Genomic DNA, 18,079 nt, shown 5'->3' on the forward strand with positions numbered 1-18,079 from the left:
AAGCTTCTTTACTATAATCGAGGCAAAACGGATGTTTCTTCTTCATTTCCTTCTAATCCTTAGAGAAGAGCAACCTGGAGGGTAATTCTGGCGGTCAGCGCCCAGGCCGTCTTTGAAATTGCTAGTGGATGAAAAAAAGTAGTGGGTGTGAGGACATTCCTCTGAGCTCCTTCTGTCAAAGGGAGGGACCAAGCATTGGGGGTGGTCCTTCAGTTAGGCAGATGGCAAGATTTTCACCTGAAGCTGGCAGCCCACTTCTCTGACTTGGGAGGAAACTGTGGAGTCCGAGGGCAAATGGGCTGAACGACTCATTTGGTCCTGGGACCCTGTCTTTCACTCCTAGGACTTCTCACTATCTGTCCCTTCTGGTTATTTAACTATAAGGATAATAGGTCAACTGCTTCCCTCATACTGTCAGCGGAGTCACCTGGCACGTGATGAATGCAGCCAGCTGGCTGCACCGGGCTCCAACCATCCATTCAACCCCCGCCCCCCTACCCATCGCCTGCGCTCCCTCCCGGCTGCCATTGGGCGTTAAGCGCCGATCTCCAGGCCTTCAGCGGCAAGTACATCGGGGCGGGCGGGGTGTTCGAGAACCCGGGCTGATCTCCCCAGGGGAGAGAGTGGGGAGACCGGGGTGCCCCTGGCGGTGTGGCCAGGCGGAGCAGAGCCCCCCGGAGCCCGCACCTTCAGACGCCGGGGCACACGTGACCGCCCCTCCCCCAGCCTCCTAGTCGCGCGCACGGGCCGGGCGTCTCGACTCCCGCGCGCGCTCTGCTGGTCCCAGCGCCCAGGCGGAGAAGCGGAGGAGGGAGGCAGCCAGCCCGGCGGCCGCGGGGAGCGAACGCGAGCGGCGGCTGCAGGACCGCCTGTGCACGGCGGCGGCAAGGGTGGCGGTCGCCTAAGCGGCGGGAGCCGGACGGCGCGGATTTTGCAGCCTCCCAGTGTGATGAAGCTGCCCTGCTTCGCTGCTCTGCTTGCCGCCAGCTGACACCGCCCGCACTCCAGCCCGCCCGGGAAGGGAGAAGCGGCGGGGCCGTGACCTTGGCCGAGGAGGTAAATGGGGGACCTAGGAGGGGAGAAGGCAGCGCCACCACAGCCATCCAGGCCCCCGCCCCGCCCCGCCCCCACCTCTCGCTCCCCGCCCCGCGGCCGCCCACGGGGTCCCCGCGCTCGCCGCGGTCCCGGGTGCTGAAACTGCCTCCCGGTTTCTGCGGCCGCGGCTGGCGCGGGGCACAGGCTCGCCTGCCATTTGTGCTGCCGTGAGAGCCGAGCCCAGGAGCTGGGGCTTGCTTGTGGGCTCCCGTTGGATGTTTGCTCTGAGGCTTCTCCGTTAGGCTGCTTCCCTTGGGGAGCGCGCTAATTGCCTTCAGGTGGGGTTGGACTCCCACCAGTTCTTGTTGCCGGGGTAGATCCTGATGCCTTCTTGCAGAGATTGGGCACGATTACGTCCTGACTGCCTAAGCACAGCGACGTGAGAGGAGAGGAACCAGTGGCTGGCAGCGCAGGCAGGTGAAAGTAGCTGAGGCTACCCAGCCTGTGGGTGGGAGACACGGGGGGGACGAAGAGGAACACCTGTGCTGGGAAAGGGCATCGCCAGGCGCCGGCATGTGGGGGAACTAGACATACACCTGGGACAAAATGTGCTGCACTCGGTGTCTCCTTTCCCCCCTTTTGGGAAAATATTAAGTGGACGTGCAGGTATTAGGAGAGAAAACTCTCTGTAGTCTGGAAATGGTGACCGTGGGATTTTTTTCAGGTGAGCGCCAAACCCTTTTTAAAATAAGTATCCAGAAAATCACTTAAATGTAAAGCTCTAGCCAAATGACGACTTTAGCTAAGAGACGGTCATTTCTTACAGTTCCCTGGGGTTACTGTAGATACAGATTCAGCTAAAAACAAAAACAAAAACAAAAACAAACCCAAACAACTTCTCCTGTGCTGCTTCCTCCGGTCAGCCCCAGCGCATGCTCCCTGTGGGGTGGGGGCTGTGGATGGTGTAGACGCATCCAGAGCGTCTGCCCCCTTGAGCACCGCCATTCCGATCTCACTGAAGTCCCTCTAACCCTTTGCAGCACGGACCGATAATTCCTGTATCCCCGCGCGAGCCGAGTGTGGGTGAAATGGCCCAGGGGAATAGTTACGGGCAGACCAGCAACGGGGTGGCGGACGAATCACCCAACATGCTGGTGTACAGAAAGGTAAGAATTTCTTCACTTTTTTGGATGAAGGGGGAACTTCCGGCTCTCTTGAAATGTTTCCTCGGATGTCGACTTTCTGGCCTGATGGCTTTCCAAATCACTAAGGACTGTACTTTAGGATGGTCTGATGTTCTCAAGTGTGTAGAGGTACAGTCACCTCTGTCCTCACACTTCTCCTGGTTGCTTCTGCAGAGTTTTAATCAGTGGTCCGCAATAACAGAAAACTGGAGCACCCCACACAGGATTTTGTAGCATCCTTAATAACTTTTGGAAGCTTTTCCTTATACTATCGCTAAGCCTTTGGGTTATAATGCATTAGAAATGTTTCACGTTAGAAATGAGACTAGACCACTTTGCGGTTCCGCTGCAAGTGTGAATGTGTCTGTGAGTGTATGCATGATTTAATGGTTTTACTCCCAATGAAACAATTCTGGTTGTAATTTTTTCTTTGTTTTAGCCCAAATTACTTTGTACTTTGTGCTATTTTTATAATTTTGCTTATGGATATTTGTGTTATAGTGCCATAGGCCCAATACATAAATCTTTATCTTCCAGAGATTGTGTGGGTTTTTTTTTTTTTTTTGGTTGCCACAGATCTGATGGTTTTATGCATTTGATGAGAACGCTGTCTGCAACCAAATTGTAGATATTGAACCACTGTCATAAAGATGTATTCGGATGTCATGCATGAGGCAGAGTGGTTGCTTAGGTAACTTCACTGTAGTGCTAATCAACAATATTACCGAAATTAAGGAGGCAGTATTCTTTATTCAACTTTTGTACCAGTCATTTCTATTGCAGTTTATGCTGGGATTGCTTTTTTCCTTTAGCGTATTAGCCATAGTGCTTATTGGGAGGGATTTCTTTGGTTAACATCAGCAATGGTTACAAGGAAATCATACCTTGAAACTAAGAAAATTTTAAAGACTTTAATGAGCATGAGCTCATTAAAAAGTCAGGATGTGTTGCATTGATCTTTCAGCTACAGGATTAGGACTAGTCATGAATTAAGATGAAAGGCTATGTGCTTCTTTGACCTGTAGGAGGTCAAAACTTTCCTTCCGTGCAGCCCAGGGTCAGTCAAAGGTGATGACTATATGTTTGAGGGAATATTATTATTGCTTGTGCGAGGATGCGTGAGCATATGGACCCAATGCTAGCTGTTTTTTTTCTCTCTAGCCTTATGCACAGTCCTGTATTGTATACCTGTGAATACAGTTTTATGTGTCTGGGACGATATAGTGTGATAGGGAAGAAAAACATAGAGATTAGTTGCTTATTTAGCCTAAAGCATCCCATCTGGATAAAGCAAGAAAATAATAAACTTGAACCTAAATTATTACTGTCTTATTTCTCTGGTGATTGAAATAACCAGATATTGGCCCATTCTATATAGAATTGGTTCTGAGAACTATTTGGGGGCAGTTTTGTGTTTTAAGATGATTTATAATATTTTTATTGTTTGGTATGAATTTGTATTTTATAATATACAAGATATGAGAATTATTAATTCTATCTTGTAGGTGTGTGCCATGTAGGGAGGTGGATTTTTGGATGTAAAATGACTGTATTTAGCTAGGTCAAACACTACATTTTCTCTCTGTTTCCTCAGAAAGATTGGGGCTGAATTGACAGTGAAGTCATCTTGATTAGAAATAGGCATAATACGACATCAAACCATGTGTCTTATTTAGTCAGTTATCATGAAAATACATTAAAATGAGGCTACGACGTTTGGAAATAGTGATTGGGTTATTTAGTGTATCTGAGCTGCATGTTACTCATTTTGAATTTACTGTGTAAATTGTGTAGCGTTAGTGCTGCTTGTAAATGAATAGACTCTGGTGGCTTTGGGGGGAGAGTGAAATACCTCATTCTTGTCAGTGCTGTCATTTTGCTGGCTAAGCTGAGACCTGTTTGTGCTATTTATTGTGACCTCCTTTTATTAGCTATGTGTTTAGGGTTAATGCCACAGATAGTTTATTTTTAGAAAAGATTTCCCCGATAAGCAGTTATTGGGAAAAATACCTTAGTTCAGTATAAAGAAATGTCAGATAATTTATATAAAGAAACACAGTGCCCTTGGTTGTCATTTGCTAGTTACCAAGTCAAATGGTCCCTGTCTACATGCACATAAAATGTGACATCACGAAGTGCGTGTGATCGTTTTGTCTCTTTTTTCCCCCTATCTTATGGGGTCTTTACCTTTAATATTTTCTCCGTAGATGCCAAATTTTAATTTGGAGAGGGGTATAGGTGGAACAGATGTATTAGGATAGTTCATCTGCTCCTTCTGAATGAAAGAATAAGCACAGTGTTACACATGCTTATTAATCATGAAAGCCATCATCGGTTTAGAAAAGAACTTCGGTCCCACAGTACGTTGCTCAACCACAGTGGAGAGACTAAATAGAGAGAGTGTTGTTTTATTGACTCACGCCAATTCCCCACCTCTGCTTCACTGTTCGCAATAGCTCTTGCAAGTGGATTCTGAACTAACGCCGCCTCCCCCCCCACCAAGGATCCTCTTGTGTACCACCCGATTCTGATGACTGACTTACACGCTAAAGATACGTAAATGCTGTTTCCATTTTATCCAGGTAGGCTGGGAAGGACTCTTAAGAATATTCCTGTGAGGGTGAGGAAGCAGTGAGTGCGTGGTTACCAGAGTGGAATTCAGAGGAAAGAGCCTTGGATGCTTCGTTTTGTTTTGTTCCTCTGCTGTGCCTCTCTCTCTTTTGGTCATCATCCTGTCCATTAGAGGACTTCCTCCAGGTGACAGGAAAATTCCAGGGATTTTGTTTCATGAAGAATTCCTCAGTCATGTTACGGAGTAACATGGACAGTTGGCCGAGCTCTGCGATCTTGCCCCCATAGAAAATGACAGATACAGGCAGGAGTGATGCTACCGCATGATCAGGGCTGGTACCTGCGAGTCGGTCTCAGGCACTTGCCCGGTAGCTTTTTGACTTCACGTGAAGAATCTCTAGGCTTCATTTGATGTCAAAGGGGCATTTTAAAAAAATCTGTATGGACCAAATATTTGCCTTACCCATTTTAAAAAAATTTATAATGCTACTTTTCTCATAAGCCAGTGATCAACTTAGGCCATTTTATGTACTTGAGAACACCTTATTTAAAAGCTCGTAAAATATGAGGCTTGGCTACTTTTATTCCTGGGGCTTCCTCGGTCCCTTCAGATGGGCCTTGATAGGAATGAAATTAGATGTAATTAACTTTCTTAATCAGAGGTCCACCTGGCCTTGACTTGTCTTAGATTCGGACTAGCTTCCTAAAACATTTGTGGACGTGACAACTCAGAGCTAAGATTTGTTTGGGGTTATGGGCTCAAACACTACTCTCGTTCCCGACCTGCTTTGGGCAAAACCCTCATTTCTGGGGCTGGCATCTGCTCGAAAGGACCCTGGGTTCGGGCAGACACATTCCAGATTCAGTGTCAGGCCCACTTGCTGCCCACCAGACAGCATACATCACTTTTAGTCCAGAAGCTGACATTCCTGCATCTGAAAACAAAATTTTTTAGAGCACCTTGAGGCCAATATTTTACACTGGCTGGCGTGCTGGCTCCTTACTAGCAAGGATGCTCGCAGTGACCAATAACTTCTGATGTTATTGCAGCGATCGCTTATGCTCCGGCTGACAGAAAAGAAAATGAAAATGTTTTCCTCACTGTGCGTGAGTGGAATGAACATGTGTTTGGGAACAGCAAACCTGTGAACTTCACTATGCCCCTGCCCTCCCCTCCGCTACCCCCCCTCCACACACTCTCCTTTCATTTCACTCTCCTCTTTCATCTTCCATTGAGTCGTTCTCCTTCTGTTTGTTTCTTCCTTTTTATCGAAACAGAGTCAAGAGTGGCCCTGGCCCATGTGGCTCAGTTGGTTGGAGTGTCATCCTATAGACTGGAAGGTCTCGAGTTTGATTCCCGGTCAGGGCACGTACCTAGGCAACGAGTTTGGGCCCGGGTCAGGGCATGTGTAAGACTCAACCAACCGATGGATGTTTCTCTCCCGCTCTCTCTCCCTCCCTTGCCCTCTCTCTGAAACCAATATGCATATACTCAGGTGAGGACTAAAAAAAGAAAAAGACCCGAGAGTGAAGTATGATTTTCTCCTAAAATGCCTCTTATTTTAATTGTAAAACAAACAAACAAAAAAACAATGTCTTTTGGAGAAGAGAGTGGACATCGGCCTTGTTTGGGCATCTGTCATGTCCGATCACTGACAAGCGCCTTTAAACTTGCTGTCCTACGGGCCATAGGTCCAGTGGCAAAGGTTAGTCTTTAAGGGTGAAGACCGCTCTGTGCTCGAAGAGTGAGAAGGGACTGCTGGCTTTTCTTACAAGGACGCCCGATGGGGGCTCTCACCCCGGTGAGACCACCTATGCTGACTGGCTTGACCTGGACATTGTGTCCGAAGGCTGTTTCCGAACTCGGTGTGTAATAGGCGCACCTGCAGGGAAGGGGTGTGACTGTTTCTTCTCTGGAAGAGAGCGCGGGGCACGTGTGGCAGGCACTCCTGCTCTGTGGGAGGTGCGGTAGCTGACATTTTCTGCATGAAGTCAGTGCATTGGCTTCTTCGGCATCGTCCGATCTGGGCAACCTGGAGGGGGTCAATAGTCCCCCCATTAAAACGCCACTATAAAAACAACCTTGGATGTTGTGAACCTTAGTTATTTTGATCTGTCTGGGTTTAGGGTGTTAGTAGAATGAACAGTATTTATAGGTGGTAACAAGAGGGTGTCCCATTAGACAAAGACGGGCTGTTTGCGAATAGATTATCTGGAAGGCCCAAGCCATGAGCCTTCAGATTTCGGAATTAGGGTCTGGTCTGGGAGGCAGGCGATGGGAGGAGGAGAAATGTCTTAGCACTTCTGAAGAAGTCCAAGGCGGAGGACCTTGTATATTTCAGATTCATTTAAAAGCACCCCTCTGTGCCAGTTGGGGTACTGGAAATATCAAGGGGAGCGCTATGTAAAGTATATGACTATCTAACCACCAAGCTCTACTTCGGAAGCTAGTACAGAAGAAAATCAGAAACAAACTGCTTAAAAACAATACAGCACCTTTGTGGGCCAAGGGTCATTGTCGCTGTAAACCTGAACTTAATGTGAGTCAAGGGCAGACCTGTTTTCTCCTCAGTGGCAGACACACTGACATGTGTTTTGAGCTGGAATTCGATCATCGTCTGCGATAGTTCCACTGAGAAGCAGGCAGAGGTGTTTTATGCGCAGGAGTTTAAGGATGAATTTGGGGTGATAATGAACTTGAGTTCAGAGCAGAAAAGCCTTCCCTGGTTGAGCGTCTTCCTCCCTGGTTGCTCCTTGTCAGGGCTGTTTGTGGGAAAGATGAGGGTCTGTGACCCGATTTTTGTTTCCTTCATTTTCACCTCCAACCGTCCCAAATCTGATTGATCAGAGCAAGGGCAGATGTACAAAAGAGAAGCAAGCCATCTAGGGATTTTATGGCCTTCTCATAGCCTTTGTGGTTCTGTGGAGTGATGGAAATCGGATATTTTTAGGCAGAGTGGGTGATGGAATGCGATCACAGGAGAGAAGAGGGAAACATTTTGGATTTGGATGGGTGAATGACTTAATAAATGTTATCTCCTTGAAAACAGGATTTTGGAAAACAAGCAACACAAATAATTGGTCTTTGCTTCTTCTTTTACAGCAGCATAAAGCAGGCATGTAAACATCAGGGTTATGGACTTCTGTCTTACAGAATATCAATCTAATTGTGAGATAATTGTAAATGATAAAGTGGGTACCCAGATCCTCAGGGGGAAAAATCCTGCTACTCGCTTCCATTTGGCCAAGGCAATATACAAATTGAACTTATTCTTTTTAAATTCCCTTTAGCCTTATGTGTTATTCAATTAACAAAGGGCTCAGGACATTGGAATTCTAATAGGCGATCATGAACTTGATTCCAGCTCCATTAAAATTGCCACCTGGTGGTGGAAGCATTTCAGTTCATCTCTGCCTTGTGGCATCTCAGACATGCAGCTTAGCTATATCATTCCATTTCCCAAGAAGACCGGAGGAAGACCAGAAGCTTCTCGGTAAAAAGGATTTAAAATTGGGCTATAAAGGAATTCACTTTTTTAAAAAGCTCATTTCTCTTTCTTATGTCTCACAGTGTTACAAGAGAGGAACAGAGCCCACAGGGAAGTGGTAGGGATTGGGGGGGGTGGCAGGGTGTAGGAGCAAGAAGAGCGGATGTGGATTCCGACCTCGCCTGATTAGTTGTGCCAGCTTGGGCAGTGTTCTTCGTTTCTCTTAGAGCCTGCTTTACAGAGTCGCAGAGAAGATGATGAGACCCAAGGGAAAATGCCTAACTAAGAGAGACTGGGAAATAGTGCTTACAGAGTCTTTTTTGGGAATTGTGGACACGGCCAAGACTCCCCGTAAGAATAAGCTTTGCAAGAGTCTTCCTGAGAAGTCTTCTCCTGCTTTTGCTGAGGATCCCTGGTACTGTGGGTCATTCAGAGGTTCTGGAGGCATGATGTCCCGTTTGGTCATTCCTGGGAGATGTCAAGAACAGTCTAAACCTACATGATTTTTCTTTTTTGACCACACTAAGCTTTTGAATGTTGGGCAAACCAGTGTATTAGAAGGTGTCTCTCTAGTACAGAAACCTGAGACAATTTTCACTCTCGGTATTTAAGGTGATGTAGTACGAGCAAGGATTTTGAAGACAATTAAGTACTAATGTAGAGAGAACACATTCTTAATATTTTCTCTTGCTAAAGTTTTCTACACGCATTTCCTCTGGATCCTAATGCCTTTCGGCAGTTGCTCTGACTTTTCTACTTAGTATTTTGTGTTTTGACTTTTGGTTTCTTATTAATTAGAATAGTTGCCATTTATTGCATGCATCAGGTCCTTTTTGTATATTGTGTGTTTTCTTAAAATAAAGTTGCCTGTCAGTTATTAGTACCCTATTCCTATAATAAGAAAGCTGAAACCCATGACTCAAGCCGACTGAATGCACAACTGGTGAACTCCATAAATGGGGAGACACGTCTCTCACCTCTGTGTCCCCAGCACATAGTAGGTATCCCTGAATAGTGACTGCAGAAAGGTACAAGTGAATAAATGAATGAATGCAAGCTTAGTCCCTACTCATGCCTCTTCACTGTGTTGCTTCCAGTGAAATTAGTGAGTGGTGGAGTCACTCCGAATTCGATTCTGCTTATGACGTGCGCTTGGCTCTGACCCAGCACTGTGGTGGGCGCTGTGTGGACAAGACAGACAGTGTCTGAGCCCTCCTGAGCTAATTTCACAGCGGCAGACGGGTGTCAAGCAACGCATCATAGGGCGGCTAATGCCATGAAAGGGGAAGACCTCGGTGATAGAGAAATGTATTCATTCTGGGGTCGCCTGGCTTCTAAAATAGACATTATGTCGATCTGTGTCTTCCATTTGCAGTCCTGAGTGCCTAGCTCAGTGCCCAAAGTCTTACAGTCGCTGACCCCTAGTAAGTGCTCAGTGAATGGACGAAATGGAGATAAGCTGATGTTGAAAATCCTCAGGCTTCACTGAGACAGATGCGGCAGAGGTGCTGATCTTAATAGCAAGTATCTCCTTCCCTAGGCTCTCAAGCAGGCACCCCAGATGTAGCAACTCGGGACTGAAGAGCCTGTCGTGAGTTAGCAGGAAAGGGGAAGACATACACCTGCAGTTAGAGAAAAGTACTTGTTAAGCTTAAGGCTTTGCCGGCAGACTCCTTGGCTACAGTTGGCACAAAGCAAGTGAACTTAGATCAGATTATTTTGCCTCTTTCATTCCTAGTTTCTTCACCTGTAAAATGGGGATAAGGATAATAGTAGGTTATTGCAGGGGCGTCAAACTCATTTTCGCTGGGGCTACATCAGCCTTGAGGTTGCCTTCAAAGGGCCGAATGTAACTTTAGGACTGAATAAATGTGAACTACTCCTTAATAGTTAAGCGTGAGCTCAGTGGTGCTGCTGGGTAGACACAAGGTGTCGGGCGAGATAAAACAAGGTGGAGGGCGGGATTCGGCCTGCGAGCTTTCCGTTTGCAACCTGTGTGTTATTGTGAGGATTACATAAGCAGTGCATGTAAATTAAAGCCTGGGTAAGTAGGAAAACATTCAACACATGTAACCCAAGTATAAAAACCCAGAAAACAGGAACCAGATTATGAATGGAAGTGATGACATCCAAGGAGAACTTTGAAATGTTTCTTTTTTAAAAAATTTTTTGATTATAGTTTAATGTATCTTATATTTTAAAATATATTTTTATTGCTTATGTGATTACAGTCATCCCATTTTTCCCCTTTGCCCCCCTCCCCTTGGTCTCCTCTTCCCCGAGACAATTCTCCCACTGAGTTCATGTCCATGCGTCGTGCCTGTGAGTTCTTTGGCTTCCCCCATTTCCCATACTGTTTTTCAGAATTGCTGTTCTCAGTAATTTCGGTTCTCAATAACTTTGTTTAAAACTGTTTCCCATGGTAATGTACATGAAGTAGTACTTAGAAATGTTTAATTATGGCACAATTCAAACAAATAGAAGAGTAGAGAAGATATAAAGGCTCTCCTCCACCCATCACATAGTGTCAACAGTTATTAATGGTGGGTAAATATTATTTCATTTGTATGCCCCTCTGCTGCTATATCCCAGGTAATTATTTTGAAGCAAATATCTGAAAGTATATCATTGAGATATAAATTCTTTAGTATGTATTCAGTAGATTGGGTTCTTTTATGAAGATAAAGGTAGATGAAATGATGATTACTCTATTATTTGTCTTGGGCCCTGAAAATAATGGCCCATTATACCCCACGAGCTTTTAAATTTTCTTCATATTTGCTCAAGTGGATGGTATATCATTCTTTCTTTTTGTTGTGGTAAAACATAGACAAGAGCCCTGGCCAGGTAGTTCAGTTGGTTGGAGCATTATCCCGTACACCGAGAGACTGCAGGTTTGATTCCCAGTGAGGACACATACCTAGGTTGCGGGTTTGATCCCCACTTGGGGCATATACAGAAGAAAACTGATCAATGCCCCCCCCCCAATCAATAAATATATCCCAGGTATAACTTGCCATTTTACCCATTTTTAGGTATACACTTTAATGGCATACAGTACCTTTACATTGTTGTGAAACTATCACCAGAGCTTCCCAGTCTTCCCAAGCTGAAACTCTGCATCCATCCAGCAACACCCGACTCCTCTTCCCATCACCCCTGGCAACCCACACTCCACTTTGTCTCTGTAAATTTCACTCCTCTGGGGGCCTCCTGTAAGTGGGATTGTACCGCCTTTGCCTTTTGGTGATTGGCTTATTTCTCTTACAATAATCTCCTCAAGGCTCATCCGCGTTATTGTATGTGTCAGAATTTCCTCCTTTTTGAAGGCCGAGTAATATTCCACTGCATGTATGGACCCCATTTGTGTATCCCTCCATCTGTTAATGGGCACGTGGGCCCCTCATCCCTTGGCTGTTGTGGACAATGCTGCTATGCACACGGGTGTTCAAATATCTGTTTGAGTCGGTACTTTCAACCTCCAGAATTGGAATGATCAGATCATGTGATAATTATATGTTTCATTATTAGAGGGAACTCCATACCATTCTTTATACTGGCTATAGCATTTTACATTCCCACCAGTGGTGCACGAAAGTGCATACCCTCACGAAACAGTTGTTATTTTTGTTTATAGTCATTAGGGTCTTATGTGGTTTTGATTTTCATTTCTATAATGATTGAGCATCTTCTCATGTACTTATTTGCATATTTTCTTCGGAGAATCCAGAGCTTTTGAATGCAGATTAGATTTTCCTCAGGGCCGCCTTTGGCCTGTGGATGGTATGACCACTGACAGTTCTGTGTAACCAAACTTCTGTTGGTATTGTTTGGGCTTCTGAGCTGGCTTCGTAGTAATGGGAGATTATTAAAGTCCTTTCTATTCTTAGCATTCAGGTTTTTAGTTCGACTGAAATTTCAGTAATTGGCTCTTTTGGGTGATGGTAGTGCTGAAGCTTCTTAATAAAAACTTTGAAATAATAGCACATTTAAAAATAAATTTGGTTTTATTGTTTTGACTTTATGAAATTGCTGCTTTTGGGGCAGTTCAGGTAGGACAGACGGTCCTACATGTCTTAAAGGATCTTGTGAATTCTCTAAAAAAAATCCTAGGCTTTCCAAATTTGAATATTCAATGTCCTTTTTGACTTTTATTTAGTTTCCTTCCTTTTATTCCCAATGTGCTTAATTTTGGACAGTATCAGTGAATATAGAGTGTCCACTCTATCCTGAATCTAAAAGAGAGATATATTTGGTTATAACAGAAAAGTTGCTATTCATTTAGATTAGTGTAGAAAGATGATTTCAAATGAATCTCTCCTTCCCTCCTAAGTCTTGGTTTTATGCAGTAATTTATTTTTTTTCCTATTTCCCTTGCCCGACGTGAAGATGCCTTAGTGTTAAGACCAAGTGCGACGGAAGTGTGGACGGCTTCAGAGTCGGAAGCAGCGTACCTGTCGGGAGTGGAGGCCAGCTCTCCTCACTGACTGGCACTGGTACAGCCTTCACCTTGGGGGCTGTTCTGACTCTGCACATTTACCACAAACGGATGAATTTGGGACTAATTTCCTGGTGCCGTATTCATTTGTTTGACTCAAAGCTCATTGTCACTTTATAAAATTGTGGTAAACCTCCCTGTCCTTGGTATGTCTTTCCTCCTTTTTTTTTTTTTTGTGATAATAGCATTCTGCATTTGCAGCCAGGCACAGGGCCCTGGATAAAGATGACATCTCCCAGGCCCCCAGGCCTGACCGTGTGATGTAATCTGGCCAAAGAGATGTAAACACTGAAGAGGTGTGGATAGTATCTGGGAAGTGCCCTTTAAAAGAGAGGGGCCTGTCCTTTTCTTGTTTGCTTTTCTCATTCTCTTTGGCTGGAATGCAGCCGCCTGGGCCAGGTGGTGGAGGCTGAGAGTTTCCATGGAACGGAAAGATCCGTGGTCCTGACGGTTACAGAGTCAGCATTCCGACCTGACCTGCCCGCATAAAGTTTTATGTTCGAGAAAGATGACCTCATTTATTTATTTTTATTTTATTTTTCAGAACAGTTTTAGGTTTACAACCAGATCGAGAGGAAGGGACAGAGATTTTCCAGATACTTCCTACTTCTACATAGGCGTCCCCATGGTCAACATGACTCATCAGAGTGGCATACTTTTACCGAGGAGGAACCTGTATTGACACATATAATCACCTAAGTCCAGAGTTTACTTTAGGGTTTACTCGTAGTGTTGTGTATCCTGTGGGTTTGTGCACATATGTAATGACATATATCCATCATTGTATCATACTGGATATTTTCACTGTCCTACAGGTGCCTTTAAGATAGTGAAATTTGGGCTTTCTGTCACAGCTAAATTGCATTCTAACTAATTTAACCACTATATTCAATGCCTTTTATTTTTCAGGGGTGAGGTAGCAAGAGTTCTCAAGTTTTATTTCAAATATGTTTCTTGTTTTATTTTCAACATAACCTATTTGCTCTCTAGGAATTATTCTAGTTTCTTTTAAGCAACTTAAGAAATTCTGCCTTCGATTAATTCTGCATGTAGTTCAATTGAATTTTAGTATTTTTATTGAACAATTCTTATGTACAAGGTAATTTATTAGAAATGTCCGGGAATCAAGAATCAGCAATGATCATACCCTGTCCTTTATCAGCGCACTTTATAGTCCCAAGAACGGAGGGGTGACAGATTCGCAAGTAATTTCCAGTACATATAGTCCCTTTTGAACCCTAGCATTTAGTCAGACTGAGCCAAGAGGAAGGATGGGCTGCAAGGTCAATGCTACATTCCTGCACAGCTTGCCACACCCACGTGTGTGTGCACTCTGTGTTTGGTTGTTGCATTGTGATGCCACAACATGTAACGTACTAAGAAAAATGGTGCACGGACCGGTGGAGCTTCCGTGTTGGACTGACATAATTCTCTGACTTACCCGTTGTCTGTGGCTAATTCTTGCTGCATAAATACAGGGTGTATCACACACTGGCCATCAAACGGTTATTGAACTTGTCACTGATGAATTGAGGAGGCGGGCAACTCAGGGCAAGAAACAAAATTCGTGCGGAACAAGGGTAGTGCAAGGAGAGGAAGCAGAGGAAATAAAGAATGGACTAGAGAACCCAGAAAAGGGGGATGTAGGTGTTTGGGGAACCCACTTTATGCCCACGTTCATTTTCATACCATCCTGTGAGGTGAGTACTGTCTCTGCATTCTGCAGATGAAGAAAGTGAGGCCCAGCGAAGAAGAGAATCTTGCTGAAGACCACACCAGGGGAAAGTAGGCGGTGTCAGGATTTGAATCAGGTCCGTGTGACTCCAAGCTCTGTGTTTTGCAAACCTAGCCTGCAGACCTCACTCCTGGATTGGAATATAGAATCTGAAGCCCACGTGTTGTGGGCAGTGGGCTTCCCCTCTGCTGCTTTGCAAACTTGAGGGTATCTTCAGGCTCCCTACAGCTCTTTATTCTCACAGAGAGATGAGCTAGGAACAGCTACTTCAGGGGATTACTGTGACAATTACACATGATAACATGGGGAAATGCAGTGCAAATGTCAAAAATGTTAGGCAAGCAACAAGGCGTTTTATTTTCTCACCACAAGACGTCTAGCTCTTTACATAAAAAATGATGATAAGTATCAACTTTTTTTTAAGATTACAAGCTGAATAGTTTAGACAGTCATAAGTGCAAAAAGGAAAAGAGGAGGGTTTCTGGCTGAGGCAAAGCGGTTTGGTTTCAAAGCCAAATGCATCTGTATGTTCAGAAAGCTGAAGGAGGGGCCGTGGGTTTCCGCTGCAGAGACTGGGAACAGTGACTGCAGAACCCCCCAGCTGGCATCTCATTGACCCCTGTCCCGGGGGCTTAGCAGAAGCAATAATGTTCTCGCAGGGACCCCTGCACTCTGGACCAGCTTTGTCTTTGGTCCCACATTCCTCCTCTTCTCCCACGTGGAGCCTTTCTAGGAGTAAATATTTAAAATAATTGAAACTGAGTGGTGAAGCAGGGTCTGTAAATATACGTATTTTATAAGATTTGAGGTCCGTCCAGAAAGTGTCTTGCCACGTCCTGTGAGAAATAGAGGAATTTATTGAAGAAGTTACAAGATACAAGAAACATTGCGCATGGGACAGTGACGCCTCAGTCACCTCCAAAGTAGGTACCTTGGGACCTCACACAGTTCTTCCAATTGCTGTCAGCTGCCCTGTCATATTTTTCTGAATCTCATCAACAGTGGTTTGGAATCTCTTATCTTTCCGAAGTGTTTTAGTTTTGCAAAAAGCCAGAAGTCTCAGGGCACCAAATCTGGGCTGTAGAGGGGCTGAGTCACCAGGGTGATTTGATGTTTCACCAAAAAACTCTGCACAAGGTGTGATGCATGAGTGGTGTGTTGTTGAGATGAAGCTGCCGATCACCAGTTGCCCATAGCTGTGGCCTTCTGAAGCAACTGAATAGTTTCCGCGGAGGGATGTTCGAGCTGAATGCAAAATTTGATGCAGGTTCTTTCCCTACTCACTCAGTCAGTTTGAATGTGATGGCCACACAGTGGACATGGTCTCTCAACGGCATCTACCGCTCCCAGAAGTACAGTGAAGTCGTCATTGTTTATGTATGTGCATTCCAGTCCACTGTCCTAGGCTGTCAGGGTACATCGACATCAGGCAAGCCGTTCTTGTCATGTTAATAATGGCTGGACTTTTTGTGGACAGACCTCAGAATAGAGAGTCATATGGTTATGAAGGTGGAGCTCCAGAAAGTTCACTAAGTTAGGCACATTCTATGACATTTCCTTTCTTAGTTCCATGAGGACAAATTGCTTGAAAGCTAATCTCTCGTGCCTTCAAAATCTTTCAGTCTCTTTGGTCCTCTGATAATTTCGGAAATGCCAAGATTACCTCGAAAAACTGGTCTGGGATAAGTTGTACTAGTGAAGTATTTTTCTGTTTATGAAAAAGATTAGATGGTAAAAAATGCAAAGAAGAAAAAAAATCAACCATACTTCCACCATTCTGATATAGCAGATATAAAAAATGTGGTTAGTTATTTTACTTACATGTGTATAAATATAAATATATAAACATAAACCAGCTCAGACAGGCTTGTACATCTCTCCCCAACCCCAGGTTCAGTAGCAGCCTTGTGTCAGATTGAAATCAGCCATCGCAGGAATATTTATACCACAGGAATGGGCATAATGCTATAATCCAGGTCTCTGTCACCCTCTTTCCCCCAGAAAACGGATTGTTGAGCGTGTATCAGTGCATCACTAGTATATGTGGGTGAGCGTATATTTTAAAATCTTTTGAGCTCTTTAAGAACCGGATTAGAGTCTGATTCCCCCTGCCCCATACTACCCAACACATTGTCAGACAGGTTATTCATTGGGTATTTAAGAAACATCTGACAGATTAAGGACTATATGAAGGAAGGAAGGGTTAGAATTGTGGTTAAAATTGTTACCACAGACAATACATTCATTGACTGATGTTTTATTAATAAGTATTTCTGCAAACCAAGGCAAAAATGGCAGCTTTGCCGTTTGCTCTATAACTTGTTGCATTAGCGCCAACCCTGTTTGCTGCAATTCCTGGAGCGCTACGTCAGCCCCACAGAGTAGAAAGTACTTTGGACTAACCCAAAGTCTCTGGTTCCGACTTTGCTCATTAGTACTAGCTGGTGGGCTTCGATAGTCTGTTTGAGTTCATATGTATTTCTCAATGTGAACCATGCATACGCATGTGTTTACATATGTACAGTGTGGTATGGTTGACGGAAAGCTGATTCCCCAGCATAGCTAAGTTTTTAAGCTATGGCTTGGGCTGCTGGAGTAAACTCCCTCACTGCCCCAGTAACCTGAGAGATGTTACTCATCTCTCAGCATTGCAGAGCCTCCCTTACCAGTGGGGTCTCTTTAGTAGCTCACTGTGCTCTTTAATTTTACTTGGTGTAGCCCTACTTACTAGTTTAGAGATTCAGATAATCAATGTGCAAGCAATTGATTGCCCCATGGATATTATTTTTGATTGTTTGGAGCATCAGACTGGCAGAACCAAGCACCCTGTCTGCTAAATGTCTGTTTTTTTTTTTTCCTGTTTGCGTATATATTACAGAGGCTTTGCAGAACTCAACTAATGACTTGAAATGACTTGAGAACTATTGGTAGAGCCTTTTGCCAAGGCACGACCTCTGTGATTGCAATTTGCTCTTTTTACAAACAATACGGAATGGTCATAGCCTTCAAAGCAAACAGAAAATCCATGGACTTTCTTATACTACTTTTTATAAACCACAGTATAGAAAAGAGAATTCCATCAGTCGCATGGGCACTGCTGTCTGGGAGGAGCGCTCAGTCACGCTCCCCTTACTTGACCACCCTGCAGTCCACAGCAGAACTTTCCCGCTGGAAAAGCCATTCGACTGTAGAATGAGTGCTTCCAGGAGAGGAGGGTTCCTCTCTCCAGCGGGGCTTCTGTTCAGTGGGGCTGATGCCACGGGTAGGACAGGAGTGCCTTTGAGATTATTGAAGCGTTCCATGTGGAACGATCTTTGTAACACAGCCAAACCCTGTCACTGAGGATGAGTCCCCTCTTTCGACCATTGCCCTGGTCACTACTCTTCAAGGGGAAGAGATTTTTGACCCTTCAATTAACCTTGATCTTCATAACACCTAGAAGCTAAAAGTTCTGAAAGGTGTTTGTTCTTCCCAGTCATCACCTGTGTATTCTAGGTAGGGATGTGTTCTCTATCTTAACTTTTTTGTTTTTGAGGAGAATGAAACATTTTTAATCATGTGCGTATAC

At 44.6% G+C, this 18,079-nt stretch overlaps 1 protein-coding gene and 1 long non-coding RNA gene across 5 annotated transcripts in view; one reads left to right on the forward strand and one right to left on the reverse strand.

The window, feature by feature from the left end:
- The first annotated feature begins 813 nt into the window (after nucleotides 1-813).
- The window catches only part of RGS7 (regulator of G protein signaling 7), a 314,036-nt gene continuing 296,770 nt past the window's right edge, over nucleotides 814-18,079 (forward strand). Inside the window, exons 1-2 of one of the 4 annotated variants that reach the window (XM_037069439.1) lie at nucleotides 814-1,056; nucleotides 2,076-2,201. In XM_037069439.1, the coding sequence (XP_036925334.1) occupies nucleotides 2,124-2,201 (78 nt within the window). In that variant the 5' untranslated portion in view covers nucleotides 814-1,056; nucleotides 2,076-2,123. Of the gene's footprint in view, nucleotides 1,057-1,190; nucleotides 1,513-2,075; nucleotides 2,202-18,079 lie in introns of those variants that run through there. The other 3 variants (XM_037069441.1, XM_037069442.1, XM_037069440.1) reach the window with 3 other exon arrangements.
- On the reverse strand, nucleotides 10,114-17,475 carry LOC119003207 (uncharacterized). The gene is made up of 3 exons (XR_005069901.1): nucleotides 17,461-17,475; nucleotides 11,446-11,450; nucleotides 10,114-10,248 (listed from the first exon to the last, which is right to left on the reverse strand). It is a non-coding gene; the product is annotated as an uncharacterized LOC119003207 (long non-coding RNA).

Source organism: Sturnira hondurensis, unplaced genomic scaffold (assembly GCF_014824575.4).
Source record: "Sturnira hondurensis isolate 20B ecotype Veracruz unplaced genomic scaffold, ASM1482457v3 Scaffold0018525, whole genome shotgun sequence".
NCBI classification, from domain to species: domain Eukaryota; kingdom Metazoa; phylum Chordata; class Mammalia; order Chiroptera; family Phyllostomidae; genus Sturnira; species Sturnira hondurensis.